General features: G+C 49.9%; 1 protein-coding gene across 5 annotated transcripts in view; it reads left to right on the top strand.

Moving 5' to 3' along the window:
* Window positions 1-17,813, top strand: part of PAX2 (paired box 2) — a 95,186-nt gene that overhangs the window by 66,947 nt on the left and 10,426 nt on the right. For all 5 annotated transcript variants that reach the window (XM_006880022.1, XM_006880020.1, XM_006880023.1 and 2 more), the window contains 2 exons: window positions 5,508-5,683; window positions 8,052-8,178. In XM_006880022.1, the coding sequence (XP_006880084.1) occupies window positions 5,508-5,683; window positions 8,052-8,178 (303 nt within the window). The remainder of the gene's footprint in view (window positions 1-5,507; window positions 5,684-8,051; window positions 8,179-17,813) is intronic.

The following is a 17,813-nucleotide window of genomic DNA, read 5'->3' as shown; positions in this document are numbered from 1 at the left end:
ATGTCAGAGGAGAAGCCTTTGTTCCCCTTGAAAGAATAATATGTGTCAAAGTTTCAACTCAGCAGTTTGTTTAATATAAGTAATTTATTTATGCCCTACTTCATTCTCAAAAAGATTTGTGGTAGTTCAAGCTCCTTGAGAGTCTTTCACTGTCGTTGATGAAGCGCCTGATTCAGGGTTACAACCCTGTTAGTCCTCCCAACCTACTGGTGTGACATTGGACAAGTCGCCCCTACCCAAGCACACCTCAGTAGTTTTCCTGACTATAAAGCGAGGATTTGGGGCCAGATGGTGTAGTCTGGAGTGAGTTGTCCTGTTAATTCAAAGACCAGGAGCCCCAAGGGACAGTCTCCTCCCTGTGTGACTTACAGCCTTGGAAACCCAATGGGGCGTCACTACGAGTCAGAATTGACCCACTGGCAGTGAGTGAGCGCCATCCCCTAGTCACTGTGGACAGAATAAGCCAGCACATGGCAGAGCCTGTAGCCTCTATGTAAAGAGGGTGCAGAGCAGAAAGCTGGGGTTGCTGGGAGGGAAGCTGTATCTCAGATGGGCCTTCTACATATGACACCCAGATAGCAGAGTGAAATGTTTAGGGGGAAGATTGTGGAGTCACACAGACCTGAATTCAAATCCTGACTGTCATTTACTATGTTATTTGGGGAAAGCTACTCAACTTCTCGGTCTCAGTTTCCTTGTCTTTAAAACGAGTATATGAACATTTACCTCCCATGGTTATTGTGTGGACTAGAGGAGTGTCAGTGCCCAGTGGCACATCCTAGGTTCTTGGTCCTTGTAAACAGCTAAAGAATAGCCACAGGCAGGGGCCAGCAGAGCAGAGCTGAATTCTTCCATTGTGGAGACGTATGACTTACACACAGTCCCTGCCTCACTCTGTGGGTTCTTCCTATACATACTGAGACCTCATTTTTCCAACCCCAGTCTGTAAATATGGCCTTAGAATGAGAGAGAATGTTTTGAAATGAGGATTGTTCCAGAGTGCCTAGGACTTCCAAACACCATGCTCCAGCCCTTTTCTTGGAGTCCTGACTATCCCAGAGGGATGAGGCTGAAAGTCTCCTTTTATTACTTACAAAACCCTCTCTCTGGGACAGGCTCCATATCACTGGCAGACAGGCCCATTTAATCCCACCTCTCCTCTCTGTGGCCAGAGCTGGGGTGTGGAGAGTCCAAATGTAGAAGATGTCTCAGCGTCCCCTTCTCAAGCAGCCTGGGTTACCTGCTTTGGATAGCAGCTCCACAGCTTCCAGGGTGAAGTTTTGCACTTAATTGGGCACATAATATTCTCTGACCTTTGGGTAGAGGCACCATGGTTGGACAGGATGGTGTAGCTGAAAGAGGAAAGGGCTTTCTAGGGACCAGGACTGATGGCTGAAAGTGAAAAGTGAAATGGAAGTCTTTCCAGGGTCTGCTCCAAGTCCTGGATGTATGTGGGAATGATCTTTCCAGTGACTAGATAGGTGTCTTGAGCTGCCAGGCCAGATAGGTTGCCAGTCCAGAGACCTTTTGCCAGGGGTCTGGCTTTCATTCATTTATTGAGTACCTACTACATACCCGGCCCCATATCTGGTGCTATAGCTTCAGAAACAAGTAAGCATGGTCTCTACCAATAGGAGCCCCAAACCTGGCTCCTTAGCATGTGGAGGATCTTGTGGGATGGGAGAATCTCTTTTGGGAAGAGCAGTGTGTAATCAATCGCTCACACACTGTTTTGTCTTGCTTACTCTGAAACCCAGACCAAAGCCCGCTTCAGCTTCCTCTACTTTAGGAGAGTCCATCAACATCCATGGAGCTCCAGTGGTCTAATGACCCAAGAGTTGGACTGACAACTCAATCCACCAGCATTCACTACTGGTAAAAGATGGACATCTCCTGCACAATTTAAAAGCCTTTGAAAACTCTCTGGAGGGTCAGCTATGAGTTTGTTCTGACTCATTGGCAGTGTGTTCGAGTTGTTTTGAGTCTTCAATATCTAGGCCTAGAAGGAGCGTGGTTTCAACTTTCTGGTTTTCTGTTACTTCTGCCTCCTGCCCCTGAGAATCTACACCCTGAGCCTCCATCACCTGGGGAGGTCCATCCACGTGGTCAACATCAACAACTGCTTCATATCTCTCTCTTTTCTAGTCTTTCCCTTGCCTTCTTTTGTCCTCATCACTTCCTCTGCTTTCTTGTGTTCTTTCCTCTCTTCTTCTTACCTGCACCTCCAGCTCCAACATCCGCTCCCAGCCAAGCCCCAGGCTGTTTGTTCTCTTTGGAGGGAATTCCAGTCAGAGCAGCCGGTTTAGTTCCTATGACCACTGTCCTGGGTCAGCCTGGGCTTCCCTAGGCTTCCTGTGTAGAAGGCTGTTCCCTTTACCCCCTCTCCCCTCTGGGCTCCCATCTTCTCTGAGCTCCTTGGACAGGACCTTCCAACTCCAGGGTTTTCTCTCAACCTCCTTGCTTGGTTCCCTCCTTGCCCTTTCTCTTGCCTCCATTCCTCCCTCCCTTCCAGAGCAGACTTCCAGGACACCACCCTTTGGCTAATTTTAGGGCGACTCTCTCTCTGCCCTTGTGGGTAATGCCAGTGTCCTCTCCTTGCTCCCCATACCTTTCTCTGTCCTCCTTCGCAATCCATCATTTCTGCTGTCCTTTCCATCTCCTCCACCCCTTCCATCTCTGCCTGGGGGTCTCCTCCGGCTTCTCTGAGGGTCCTCTGCATGCTTCCAACCACTCCCTTTGCCTCCTCTGTCTCCTCTCCTCTCTTCCTGGTCCCAGCTTCCTGCTCCTCCCCCTTTTTTCTCCCTCCTCTCTCCCCCCTCCTTCCAAGAGCAGACTTCCTGTGGCCTTTTCCTCTCGTCCCTGCCCCCCTCTTTCCTTTGCAGCCTCTGTAACCTGTCTTCCCACCAGGGCCCGAGTATACAGAAAATAAATAAATAAATAAAAAGGTCAGCGAGTGGAGGGAGCAGCAATAACCCCTAAAACAGTACTATCAGTGGAACATGATTGATCAATTGAATTCCATAGCGGCTGAAAAATGTGGGATTAAGTAGTGTATTATACGCACAATGAGTTGAGGCATGATGTTCATTTCAAGTTCATTTCGCCGGCCTCTGCCACCAGATCAGGCAATCAATAGGGGCAGCAGATATCATATATCACCTCTCTGCGGGCTGGGGAGAGAGCACCATAATCTCTCGCAAATTTAGAGTGACAGATTTGTCAAGATCTGAAGGGCCCCTGAATAAATGAAGGAAAAGAGACTCCTCCAGCCAGTGACCTGAGGACAAAGCTTCAGTTCAGCCCCTACACACACACACACACACACACACACACACACACATACACACACACACGGTAAGGCAAGCCACACAGAGGTATACACATAAATGTACATAGAAGCATGGTGTGAGTCTTCCCACAGACACACACTTGCACATGCTTGCACACACACACACACACACACACACACACACACACACACACACACACACACACAAGATCTATGAGCATGTTCTCACAGACAAGTGCACACTTTCCCTCCCAGAAGCCTTTGGTGGCACTATAGTCAGCACACACAAAGATGCTTCCTGCCTCCCTTGGCTCTGACAGCAGGGCTTTGCAGAAATGTAGGAGGGCTCTAGGATGGGAGAATGAGACACAATGGAACATGCGAACAGCTACAGGACGAGGGATCAGGATAGCTGGACTTCCTGGGAAAAGGAGCAGGTACAGGAGAAATGGGGGCGACATGGTACGAACTTCCTGGTGATCACATATATGTGCACATGTGTGCACACACATGCACACATGCATTCCTTCGGACAGGTTCTCAGAACCTTCACTTACACACGTATGCAGACATTTCCTTTATTTGGAGGTTTGCCCATGTACAAATGTGTAAGCACAGGGAACAAACCCACAGAAAGGGAAAATAAATGTGCCCCACCCTAACTCACATACAGGAATACGTTTGTCCTCCAAAGCTGAAAATTACTCCAGAGCTTTTATACATATATACATCAATAAATAAACACAACCAAGTTTATGTCCATATAAATAACATCAAGACTCTATGTGCGTCTGTCTGCCTCTGATTTGATTTTGGTCTTAATTTCTGGTGCGCTCTCTCTCTCTCACACTCTCTCTCTCACACTCACTCACACACACTCTCTCTCTCTCTCTCTCTTTCTCCTTTGCTTTCCCACCTCCTTCAGAATAGAGTAGAGAGAAGAAGGAAGGCCCCTTTGGAAGGCAAGCGCCTGTGCTCCACTAGGAGGCCAGCGAGGGAGGCTGGCTGTAGGTTGAGGTTAATCAATATGTAATATTTTCTATGGTCTCCCGAATGATACTGTACGGTGTTACTGTATATAATGCAATATTGATTATATCATATCATATAATCACCTATAAACTGATATATATAACAGTCCCGGAGGAACACCCTGGGGCCTTCAGTGCAGGCTAGCCCCAGGCTCGTAGCTCCTCAGCTGATTTTAGACTGGAGGAAACCAAGGAGTGACCAAGCTGGGCCTGGGGAGGACCCAGTGTTCATCATGGTGGTGACAGATGCTCTAGGGGACTCAGCTGACACTTGGTCCACTGCATGCTCTGAAAACAGTAGCAGGCCTGATGTAGGAATGTGGAGATGGGGGGTGGGGTGGGCAGAGATGACAGAGTCAGGAGGAAGCGTGGTAGAAAGCGTGGCCTAGGAACAGCCTGGAGAGGTTATGCGTGTGACACGACAGTAGCCTTTCCTTGGTGGGGAAGTCTCAGCCCCCTGAAGGGTCCAATAGAAGAATCAGGCAGCCAAGGAGCTGGCTTTTGACCAAGGCCTGAGCTCCAGGCCAGGGGAGAGACAGAGCAAAGGGTGACCAGGGCCTGAGCAGCAAACACAAAGAGCCTGTCCCTAGTGCCTGTCCTCCTAGGTGCTTTACGGCTCCTGTAACACCTGCTCGCCTGCTCCACATCCACCAGGGCCACCCCAGTGAAATGCCTGCACATTGCTTTCAGCACCCCTCCTCCCTCAGCGGTGAAGTTAATTACTTCACCCAGGCTCCATGTACACTCAGCCTCGGAGATTTGATGATTTTCAACCCTTGGAATCAGTGGAACTGAAATTCATCTTGGAGCCGAGTTCAATTCTCCACAGGCTTGGTGATGCCAGCCTGAGTCACCCAGAGCCTCCCCCAGGAGAGCTGGTTCGGGGGGAGAGGAGGGTCCAGGTAGAGGCAGCTGTGCGGACCCTTCCAGCTCCACCTCTGCCCAGTCCTTCCCCATGCCAGGTTTTGACAGTCCTTGCCTTCTCTTCCCAGCTGCCCTCTGAGACCCCAGCTTCCTCAGCCAGGGCTCTGAAGCCCATCTAGCCTCCTGGGTCAGCTTTCCAGCCTAAGAGCTGGGTGTGAGAGACCCAAGCAAGGATACAGAGCCAACTACCACCCCTTTTCCCACTCTGCCACCCCTAAGCCCTGGCCTGGCACTGATGCTGCAAATGTCTTTGTGTCCTTCAGATGTGTCCGAGGGCTCAGTCCCCAATGGAGACTCCCAGAGTGGCGTGGACAGTTTGCGGAAGCACTTGCGAGCCGACACGTTCACTCAGCAGCAGCTGGAAGCCTTGGATCGGGTCTTTGAGCGCCCTTCCTATCCCGACGTCTTCCAGGCATCAGAACACATCAAATCCGAACAGGTGAGGAAGGCGCCTCTGTTCACAGGGCTGGAAGGGACTGGTCAGAGCAAGCAAGGGCCCTGGAGACCTTGCAGGTGGCTCGGCCACGTGCATACCAAGCAGGGCCTGCGTCACACACGGGAAATTGAGAGTGTGTAGTATGAACTTCCTCTTGCCTGGGACATTATGATGTTGATGTTGTTATGTGTCATCAAGTCAGAACTGACTCATAGCTGACCCTTGAGAAGGTTTTCAGAGGCAGTAAATCATACAAGAGGAGACTGGCCATCTTTCTCCCATGGATTAACTGATTTGAACCATGTACCTTTGGGTTAGAAGTGCAACCCTTTCCCACTAAGCCACCAGAGACGGGATCCAGATGGAAGAACACGGCCTTGGGAGATCCCCTTTCAGAGACTCAGTTTCTCCATCTGTAGAATGAGCGTGCAGGCACTCTGTAGATCTGGCATGAAGTCCTCAAGGGCAGCCCCTTGCTGTGTCTCCACCCCCCTCCCCCCATCTTTCTGGGCTCAACAGCAAGTCCATGCAAACTTGTGGAGCCCTTTTTTCTTGGTGTCAGGAGCCTGCCTGCCTCCTGCTCCCAACCTGGACGTCAAGTGTGCTCACATATAGGCTGGGCTGCCCACCACCCAGACCCCTTACTTCCTGCGCATGTAGAACAGTCCAGAACCCTTGGCATGAGACACACACCCCCACACCCCCCATCACAACACACGCATGTATAGAAACATGGCTCCTAACTCCTCACTTACACCTCGCACCTCCCCGTCCACATCCTCCTTCCCATGCTTGCTGACAGTCCGCAGCACTCACAGCCAAACCCCGTCAGCCCCATGGAGCCAGAGGGTAAAGAGTGTCCAGATCACCAGCTCCACACACCCAACACCCCCCCAACACACGTCAGGCCTCGCATGAAAACGCAGGGCCAGGTGCCCACTGCTTCTCCACAGCCAGCCCAGGACAGGCGTGCACACTGCACAGTATTATATACTGTGTTTGTACATGCACGCGCGCTCACATGCGCGTGGGCACATGTGCGTGTCCACACGTTCACATACACTTACACCTGCACACACACAGCCCAGCCAGCTCCCGGACTCGGCGTGGCACAGTTCACTCTAAGTCTCCAACAGCTCCCAGCCACTCGCCTTCCTCTCCGCCCGTCCTTTTATCCCATAAGCTGTTTGTCTTCATAAAACAAAAATCAAAAGTCTTTTTAAGGTGCCCTGAGCCATAAACCAACAAAGGAGGAGCCGGCCAAGGCGGGCGGCTCGGTGCACCCTCCCCGAGTCCCCGGCTGTATTACAATGAATAACCTTTATTTACTTTCATTAGACTATTAAACACCAGCACAGTCATTTTTCCCCCTGAAACTCGGAGCAGGGCCCATAAAGCAAATCCGAAGCCTAATTGAGTTCATTTTAATTTCTCTCCGATCACAGCGAATTACTCTGGTGATAAATCAGGGGGCAGCTTCACCCCCAGTAGAAGGCCTAATTTGCAGCTAATTACAAAACTGATTTCTACAGGAAGATCAATACGAGAAGGAATTGGAAATGACGAGGCAATCCCGTCCAGTCAGGGAGGGGAGGGGGCCCTCTGGGGGGGCCAGGAAGCGGAAGGGGAAAAAAACGGACCCGAAAGAGCAGAAAATCAGTTTTAATTTAACGTAATATTAATCAGAGCAACTTTTCCTGCTTTGTGCAGACTCCTGGTCGGCCCAGCTCTGGGGTCTGGCTTGGCGGTGGCTGCAATAAAAAGGCAATTACCCGAGTGTTTCGGGCAGGACACCCTTTCAGAGTCAATGACCGGCCCCCTCCTACCCTTCTGTTAGCCATGTGGACTCTCCCCCTCCCCAATTTCATACCCCAGTGCACAAGGAGAGAGCAAGGGGCCCATGGGGCTGTCTTTGTTTGTTTTTTAAAAGGGGGCACCCGTACCCGATCAGCTGGCCCAGCAGTGCCAAGCTGGAGGCTCCACTAGGCCCCTTCCCCAACCACTGTGCCGTGCCATTGCATCATGGTTGGTCCGCCCCCGGGTCCCTTGAAATATTTCTCCGATCTCAGCACAGAGTCCCCTTTCGGCCATTCTACACTTGGGGCTTCTTGGGCAGGAGGCACTACAGAAACTTACAGGATCCTGGATACCCCCCACAATGTGTTGGCTGCATCTCTAGCTTCACAAAGTCAGGCCTGCCCCCACCTACTCTCATATGGAGAGCCCACCCCCTGTTCTCCCCTCCCTCTGCCAGGCCCTGGCTCCTTCCACCCCATCTGGGAGGGCTCTGGGCCTCCTCCCCATCTGCACACCGAGCCCTTTCTCTGTGTGCGCATCAACAGAGAGCTGTCGCTTTTCTTCCTCCTCCCAGGGGAATGAGTACTCCCTCCCAGCCCTGACCCCTGGGCTTGATGAAGTCAAGTCGAGTCTATCTGCATCGGCCAACCCGGAGCTGAGCAGCAATGTATCAGGCACACAGACATACCCTGTTGTGACCGGTAAGGGGGCGCCTCCAGGAGGGTAGGGCCACTGCTTTCAATGGGGGTGCCTGGGCCCCTGACATCAGGGGACCAGTGTAGGAAGAGGGTCCGCCATCACATTTGCAGAGAGAGCAAGCTTCTGAAACCTAAGAGTACTTTCTGGAACAGATGTGGGAAGAAAATTGTGGGGAGGGTGTCTGTGGACTTGAGCTTGGAAAGGTAACTTGGCATCAGCATGGGCTGTGGTTGGTTCTTTCTGCCCATTCTCTTGCCCCTCCCATTTTCTCCCTGGGCTTCCCTGGGGTGCTCAGCTGTATGGACCTCAGCTTTTGACAGGAGGACACAGGGGGTGCATGAGCCAGGCTGACAAAGGAGCAGGGGTTCTCAGTGAGAGTTCCCCAAGGCTCCTGTGAGCAATGTGGGTATCTGTGGCTTTGAGGCCAGGGCACCACTTCTGTGGGATTGTAGAAAGGAACAATTACTCTGGCTCTTCGGCTTCCTAGAGAGATCACTGAGTCCAAGTTTTGCTTCCCAGGCCAGGCAGGAACCCTAGTCCAATGTTAGCTGAGGGGCAGCATGGCCAGGAGTCCCATGGGCTAGGAGCAGCAGGGGCAGCTTGAATGGAAGGAAGGTGAGGTGTGGCTTGTGGAAGGACTCGCTGAGGAAGCTCAGGCCGGCTGTGAAGGAGTGTGGCACCACAGAAGGGTTTCCAGGCCAGGGAAGTGCCCAAGTGGGAGAGACACACATTGAGGTGTTATTAAAATTCACCTAATTATTCTGGAAACACTAAAGCCAATGTGCCGTTAGTTCCCTGGGAGACAGGATGATTGAGAAGGGTCTCAGAGGGGATAGGGAGACGCTGAGGCGTTACCTGCCAAGCGAGCAGCATGGAGGAGGCCTGGGGACCTGGTAGCGGGCTGCAGGCAGCTAGCATCTCAGCCAGTAGCAAAGACAAGGAGCCGATGCAGCCCTGACTGGAGGATGGGGCCCTGGTCATGACATAGAGCTGATGTGAGACTGCGCTGAGCTGTGAGAGGCCACCCAGCCCCCACCAAGAGCTTGGCAGAGCCTTGCTGTTGCCTTAAAAGTGTCCTGGTGACTGGTTCCAGCTTAGAGGGAGTCGAGCTTTGGTTAGACAGTTGGAGTTTGAGTTCTGCAAGTGTTGGAGAGCTTGGTTGGGTTTTTCAGTAACAACCTTAGCCGGGTCAGCATATATTTATTTATACCATCATGTCTGACCCTCCAGCGGATTGTCAGATGTGTAAATCACACAGGAGGAAACTGCTTATCTTTCATCTTTTGGAGCAGTTGGTAGATTCGAATTACATGCCTTTGGGTTGGCAGCGCAACGCCTTACCACTAAGCCACCAGAGTCCGGTTCTAACTGATGTCAGATGACCCACCGTAACCCACACTGGGCACTCTGACTTGCTGGGTGTTCAGACCTAAAGTAGATAGACACCCCATCCTAGGCCATATTCCTCCAGGCCTGCTTAGAGGTATAGTGGGCCTTCCCCAGGATGGCCCATCCCGGGCAGTTGGCCCAAGGGAATCCAGAGGACTTTGTTGTAATGCAGGACCTTGGGAGGCAGGCTGTGCAGGGAAGGGCTTCTGCGGCAGTGGAGATACTTGGGCTGGTAGAAGAAAGTGACTCCACCTTGAGCTCCCCTCCTCCCCCCCCACCTCCCCCCCTTGGCCCTGGAACTGTCCCAGCTCAGCCTGGGAACATCTCCGGCTGATCCATCTGGATCCAAGTGTGAGAAAAGTTCATTTCAGACCCAGCTTGACATTCCCAGGTGGCAAGTTAGCACTAACATCTCAATCTGTATGCGACATTTCAATCAAGCGAGGAGTAACAAAAGCAGAACCATTAACATTCAGAGCTGTTCACCAGTGGTAATGACGGGGAAACTCGCTCAGAAACTGGAAATTGCCAAAAAGAGGGAAGTGTGTGGTGAGGTGGGGGAGGGGAGGCGGAAGAGGGTATCAGGGTGGGGGTAGGGAATGATTTGTCTACACATAGGCCAAGATCCAATGTTTGGATTAATGGTGCCGTTACCCGAGAAAGGGCTGCAGATTATGCTCATTCTTAAAATGTTTTTTGCTGGCAATTAAATGGCTGCAATTATTGATCTTTGTTGATTTTATGTCCTCCTAATTTGCATAATCTATTAAAGATGAATGATTCATGACGTGTTTATTATGGGGACAAACGGAATTTGCTGGAGGTACTACCAAAGTGAGCAATGGGGCAAGGCCCAGAGCCTTCTTGGGCCATCTCAGGAGTGGGCTGGCAGGTCAGCTTTCCCAAAGACTCTGTGTGGCCCACAGTTGTGATGGGAGGAGAGTGGACACAATAGGGGAACTTCCGGTGAGTTCTTCTAGAAACAGGTTGACATCATTCAGTTTTGCCTCCCAGCAGACCTGGGGTGTGGGAGACACTCTGGGTGTATTTGTAGAAATTCCATTTCAAGATTCTTTAAAAGTTTATTTTCTTGGAGAATAGCAAGGGCTTTAGTGGAGGATGAGGAAAGAAAGTCTTTTCAAGCAGATGCTTCTAGCCAGGCATGTGCCAAGGGGGAGAGGGCAGTGTGGCCATCCCTGTGGCCATCCCCTGGCTCGGATGCCTTGAGGTGCTCAGGATCCCTCTTCGTGGCCCACGTTACGAGCACCTAGCTCATCTTCCTCAGGGCAGGAAGCTGAGATGGCAAAACTTCAGGGCTGAATCCTGAGGACCTTGGCCCTGAAAGTGCCCTATTCCAACCTGAAGAGCCAGACCTTATTGATATTCCTGCCACCTCCTGACACTGGAGGCTGATTTCAAACTTCACCAGCCACTTGATGCAGCTGTTCCACAAGGTCAGAACTGAGAGGCGAGAGGAGCCTGGACCATTGTGTGAAGGGGAGAGTGGCGCCCAGTGGGCCAGGACACAGCTAATCACATTGCAAGCTAGGGTGACTGCCCGAGGCTGGGGCTCAGCCTGGAAGCCTCCCCTCCCCACCTGCCATTGTGGAACCAAGGAGAGAGACTGATTTCTCTGGGTGGAGTTGGTAAGTTCTGCCGAGATTTTAATTTCACTGCATCACAACTCAGCAAGCTGCCAAGTCAAGCTGGTTATTTAAATTTATCACCCACTTTCCCTTCCGCCACTGGGCTGCTTGAGCTCAGCGGCATCTCTTCTCTCCAGCCCACTGCTCTAGGCTGCTGGTCTGGAACAGAGCCGAGTCTCCTAAGTGATAAGGAAAAGAGGACCAGCGAGGGGAGTGCATGGGTTGAGGGGGACTTTGGCCTCCGCTCCCTCAGGTTGGCTGGCTGTGGCTGGGACCTTCCACCACCTTCTTACCCTTCCAAAGGACCCAGTGTGGGGCTAACCGCTGGAAATCCCAAGGATCTCTGGGTCAGGGATTCCCCAGTGACTTCTCTGCACTGCAACTATGTGCTAGTGGATCCCTTCCTTAAGGTTTCCCATCACCCTGCCTTTTAGTTGTGGTGTTGAGAAGAATACTCACTATCCCATGGACTGCCAAAAGAACAAACAGATAGTCTTGGGAAAAGTGCTCCCAGAGTGCTTCTTGGAGGCAAGGATGGCAAAGCTGTGTCTTACCTACTTTGGGCATGTTGTTAGGAGAGGCTAGTCCTTGGAAAGTGATATCATGCAGTGAAAGAGAGAAAGACCCTCAATAAGATGGATTGGCATAGTGACTGCAGCAGTGGACTTAAGTGTGTCAGAGCTGATGAGGATGACACAGGATAGGGCAGAGTTCAGTTCTTTTGTTAGGGTTTTATGAGTTGTACTCAAGTCAACGACTGATAACAACAACAACAACAACAACTTCATCATTAATTCCAGACCTCCACATCTCTCCTTTCCTGTGCCTGGCCAAGTGTGCACAAATAGTAGAAAGTATGGGTCACTTCCAAGGATGCTGACTAGGGAGGAGAAGGTGAGGCCTCCCGAGGTGCAGGAGTCCCAAGTCCTTGGTAGAGAGTTCTGAGCAAGAAGCAAGGCCACCCACAGGTGACAGTAGATTTCCAACCCTGCAGCCCAAAGGGAACAAGATGGTGCTGGCGGAAGCCAGTGAATTACCTAGCATCAGCTCCCAAGAAGCTGAACTCCACAGCATTCCACAGAGCTGCTGTACCAAGAGGGCTTCGCTGGCCTCTAGTGGGCGTCATTGTCAAGCACTAGGATGGCCTGGTACAGATGTACTTCTTGCCTTTTCATTTCAGTCCCCGAGAGGTTATGCAGGAATGAAACTGACGTCCAGAAACAAATCAAGCTAAGCTTGCCAAAACGTAGCTGGATGAAACAGAACAATACAAATTGTGACTACAGAGCCAAGCCTCATTCCTCAGGTGCCAGAATGAGAGAGAATGCCAAGCCTTAGCAGTGGATGAGAGGATATCACTCTGGAGGGAGACCTCACTGGGTGGCTATTGAGATTGCTGCACATCAGACAGGAGACACACCCTTGGGCCCAAGAGAAACAGGAAGTTTGACCTAATTGACCCTGCATAAAGCCAGGAACAGACATGGGACAGTGTCATCTGTGGAAAGGAAACACACTGACTCATCCCCATGAACCACAGATGCAAATGAGAAAACTAGTATCATCATGAACAATGGAGATTCCCCAGCCAGAGATACAATCTGGTTCAGAATCCAAATTTATACCATGAGTGTGTTTCAGAAACTCCATGTCAAAGATTTACATGAAAATGTGCCCAGAATGATAACTTATTGAGAAGTCCTAGCAGGATCAAAAACAAGCCATCTCTGTAGACATACTATATCCCAGGACACATGTGACTCCCACCGAGAAAAACATCCTTCATGAAAGACGAGCTCCCTATAAAAATTATACACCTTGTGTGAATGCAAATAATGATGGAGAGCTATAGAGACAATAAGTACAATAGTTAACACTCCCCCCCACCCCCAACCAAGAACTGGAAATAATCTAACAAGTCAAACATATCAAATAGGCATGTTTAGCATTGTGGAAAGAAATAAAGAAATGTCTGTTTTAAATGTACCATAGGTCTAGATCTCACGTCCCCTTCCCAGCACTGCTGAGCAAATGGTCAGGTAATAGAAATCAAAAGGGTAAAGAATGAGTTTTAAACTTGCTCCTGAATACCACACACATTTCTTATTGTTTGGAGTTTAGGAACTATGGAAAAGCTGAGCCTTAGGCAGCCCTGAAAATAGATCCCAGGCTGCTAAGTCTCAGGGAATTTTATCTTTCCTTGGGCAGCTCTCTGAATACAAGAGAACTAGGAACAGGGGCTCTGGTGGTCTGGTGGTAAGGAGCTACAGTGCCAACCCAAAGGCAGGCCGTTCAAATCCACCAGCTGTTCCATGGGAGAAAGGATGGGCAGTCTCTTCCTATGTGATTTACCGCCGCTGAAAATCTGCTGCATAGTCAGCTGTGCATCGGTTCCAGCTCGATGGTACAACAACAACAAACAGCAACAGGACAGAACTCTCTTCCCTGGAAAGAGAAGATGGTTTTAGTTAAGAAGTCAGAAAAAATATCTCTTAATGTCTAGACTCTACATCTCTGAAAGAGGCTATACCTGATATCCTGGTAGAAATAGAGAAGTTTCTCCAGAGTGCAGGTCCCAAGGCAGGGAGAGGAAGCAGAAGATGCTGGGTTCCTAGAAACTGGCATGTTTGAGCAAAGATGGGGAGGGGGCAGAGTCAAAGTCAAAGCAAAAAGCAGTATGAGTTTAGCTTCTGAGTAAAGGATTCTGGACCCTTGAAAGCTCAGCCTCCTTACCCACAATTGGGCAAGCAGGGATGGTCGGAGGAGCAGCGCAGCAGACACTGGCGGGTGGGACCGCGGGAAGCCCAGGTCTCCTCCTCCCACTCAGGGAGCCCAGAGGACCTCCAGGAACTGTCTCTTTCCTGTAGTTAACAGCGCTCTTCCAATGCAACTGCAATTCCCTCCATAAAATAACACAGGCCTTGGCCAGTCAGTCCCTTTGGGGGAGGAGAAGGCAATAAAGGCTGAGAAGTGTTTCTGAAGGAGGCTGGGAGTCTCCTAGTCTTGTCTGTCAGTTCAAAGCCTCTGATTTAGTGAGAACTTAGGGTGCAGATATCAGTCCCTCTTCAACTTTTAGGAGACGGACGGGGCAACTTGGAACGTGCAGCAAACCAGGGAAGCCTTTATTATGGAGTATCTACTTTGTCCACTGAGGCTGCTAAGGCCCAAAGAAAAGAGATCAACCTCTGCCAGCATCCTTGAGGCCTCCAGTCACATCCCCAAGGCCTCTGTCCCCAGACTTCAGCTCTGATTTAATTATGGGCCATTTCCATAGCAATGAGACATTGATAGATAATGCCAGTGCTCTGGGCCTACAACCTAGGGAGTCATTGGATCAAGGCTCTTTCCCTTTCTCCTTATGCAGTGCACCCCTAGAGAAAAAGGATAGGAAGAAGAAGAGGAGCTAATCCACTCCAGGGTTCAGAGAACCAGGTCAAACTTGAGCGTAATGAGGACCGTAATACCCTAACCCTTAGCACCAACCTCATATCCATGTCTGTGTCATTAACTATCCCAGAGGTCAAAGGAGATACCCTGCCCAGGAGGGTGTCAGATGCAGAAACATGTGCGACTGTCAGTCGGGCTACAGAGGTGAAGAGAGCTGTAGGGAAGATGAAGAAGGCGTGTAGCTTTCCCAGCACCTTAGTGAAGACACCGTTTGGTCTTCTAAGTTGCTCCGTAGTTTGGGAGATGATCCTGGTTCTGTAGCATCTCACCTCCTCCCTACACCTCTTCCCTCCATTCATGAGACGCACAGGCTGCTGAGCTCCTCCAAGTGGACAGTGCCATGTCCACAGCACCATCTCTCTAATGCATTTAGAAATCAGGAAGATGCACAAGCCTGAATTTGAATGTGTGTTTTTTTTTTTTTTTTTTGAATGTGAAAAGTTTGAATCAAAATCTTTTCAAGGACTCAGTAAGATAGAGGACATTGGGGGCTGCTTCCATGATTGCTTGGGTTATAGGAGTCTTTCAGTTGCTGCCAGTGTTATTTAGAGATGCTGAGGGTGACCTAAAAGGGCTTTTCCCCCCCGAAAGGGGAACCCTCCAGAATTAAGTTTGTTTATACACTGCTTGGAGAAAGTGCAACCAGGGTGCTTCTTGGTGGCAAGGACAGGGCATGTAGTTAGAACGGGCTAGTCCTTGGAAAAGGAGCATGTAGTTAGAAGGGGCTAGTCTTGCTTGGAAAGGTGGAGGGTCAGCATAAGAGAGGAAGACCCTCAACAAGATAGGTTGACACAGTGACTGTAACAATGGGCTCAACTATATTCGAGATGGTGAGGATGGCACAAGAGAGGGCAGAGGTCACAGCCATCCATAGGGTTGCTGTGAGTCATCGACTCTGTGGCACCCAACAACGACAAGGAGAGGAAAAAATTAGCTAAGTAAACTCAGCAAATCCAGCCTTTTCTAAATGGCCAGAAATCCTAAACAGGGCTACTCCAAAGAACGTAGCGGGTATGTATTGGGGCCAAAGGTTCAGAAATGTTTTGATGGCCCCAGAACTACCTAGGCAAGACATGAAAGTCTATTTCCCTAAAAGAATTAACAACCCACAAGGTGACAGGAAGACCTGCCACTTCACTCTCAGGATAATCAAAATCCTTCCTGTCCCCACTAGTAGCCATAGCTTCAGGACAACAAGCCAGTGCCTTTCTAACCCGAGTCCTGCAGCTCCCGGTAGTTCTGAGAGGGCTTTGCATTCCTCCAGGCTAGAATCCTCGGCTCTCCTCTTAGTGGCAGCCAGGCTGGCAGGCTCAGAATGCAGCCTAATGCTCTAGCAGCTTAAATAGCTGTTTTTCCTGGGATTAGGGTTTCACTTACACAGAGTCCCTGAAAAACGCTGTGCTCTCTCGGAAGGATTAGAGCTGACAACTCAGTGCTCTCAGAGAACGAAGTAAAGCCAGAGAGGAACTGGAGACCGGGAGTATTAGGCAACTGTGCAAACAGGCTTAACCTCTGCCCACCCAGCACGAGGGTCTCACTCTGGCTCTGAACTCATCCCAAGCCTAGTTCCCGCGGCCCCCTGACTGCCAGCACCTGCCCAGCTCAAGTCCTTATTTGTGATTTGTTCATGGAACTGGAGAAGGCAGTGTGGGGAGAAGTCAAGAGAGGAGTGGACCAGCTCCACAGGAGAAAAGTAGGCAATCTCTTCGGGTGAGATTTACTGCCTCTGAAAACTGTGAGGGTCAGCTATGAGTTGGCTCTGACTCGATGGTACATAACAACAAAAGAGGCGGGGAGCTGGGGAGACCTTCCCCTCTCTAAGCTTCAGTGTCCTCTAGAAAATGAGAGAATGGAACAAGAACATCAGCAAGCTGCCTTTCAGCTCTCTGAAAATGTGATTCTTTCTAACACTCCCTAGCTTTTCTTTAAGGACCCACCTGAGCTTGCAGCTCCACCACAGCCCAGTTGAGTAGAAGGAAATCAGCTTCTGGGGAGCCCAGAGCTAAGGGCTACATTGCCCAAACGAGGATAATGTGCTGGGAGGAACAGGGTGGGATAACACAATTGGCTGTGTGCACCTGGCTGTTCGTTGAGGTACAAGCCTCAATGAGCCCACACAGGTCTAGGCAGCATCCCTGCCGAGGACTCACTGAGAACTGAAGGTCCAGCTGTCAGTAGAAAGCAAGATCAGTCAGGACGGCAGCCAACTTGACCTGCAGACACAGTCCTGCCGGCTGGAACCTAAAAGCAGGTGAGCTCCAAGGTGAATGGAGCCAATGTGGTGCCTGGGACTAGGGGCACAGACCTTGAGGAGGATTTGGACATGTGGGCTGTACAAAGCAATATAAAATATGTAGAAAGCTCTTTTCCTCTCCTTATAAAGCCTCTTTTACAGATTGAAAAGTATGTTACTTTGGCAGATCATATCTAACATGGATTGATCATAAAATGATCATAGCTGGTATAGTAAATATAAGCGTATGCTTGCACTGTAATTATAAAATTAGATAACTGAGGCTTCTTGTTAGTATTAGAAATGTTTGTCTCAATGGAAGCACAGACTTCCAGCATTAAAGAAATAGAATATCTTCATTTTCTTTTTTTATATAATTCATTCTTTCATTGTGGCATTTTATCCTCCCTAACACCACCCCCTCTAGTTTACTTAAAAAAAACAAAACACTTCATTCATTGTTGCACACTTCCCTCCCCCCCAGTCCTTCCCCCAGTCCACTTTGCAATGCACCTCTTATTCTAGACTGTTGTCATACAAATAATGCCTACTCATAGATTCCTATTAAACAGTTCTTTTGTTCATCTGAGTATCTTAACTTTCACTGCCTTATGAGAAGTAGACCAAACTTGAAGATAGGGCAGTAAAACAAGAGTTCTGTTTCTTGGCCTTAGGGTCCTCCTCAGTGTCAAGTGGATGGTAGAAGTGCTCATTTTCAGAGAAACATGCTGAGGAAAAGCATCTCTAAACTCACTGAAGATAACTTTTGCTGTGTTAATCCATGTCTAATAAGCTGATAAGTCTCATCTGAGCCTTCTCAATCAGCAGTTTCTGGTTTTTTCAGCAGCTTCCTTTTCATGATTTCTTTGGTCCTCTGAATGCTGACATTTTCCTCACCTTGAGATATGTCTCCTGTACCCTG

The sequence above is a fragment of the Elephantulus edwardii genome, unplaced genomic scaffold (assembly GCF_000299155.1).
Source record: "Elephantulus edwardii isolate Elephantulus edwardi_28Jun2011 unplaced genomic scaffold, EleEdw1.0 scaffold00006, whole genome shotgun sequence".
Lineage (NCBI taxonomy): Eukaryota > Metazoa > Chordata > Mammalia > Macroscelidea > Macroscelididae > Elephantulus > Elephantulus edwardii.
The sequence above is the reverse complement of the archived record's forward strand: the minus strand, read 5'-3'. Positions and strand labels throughout refer to the sequence as shown.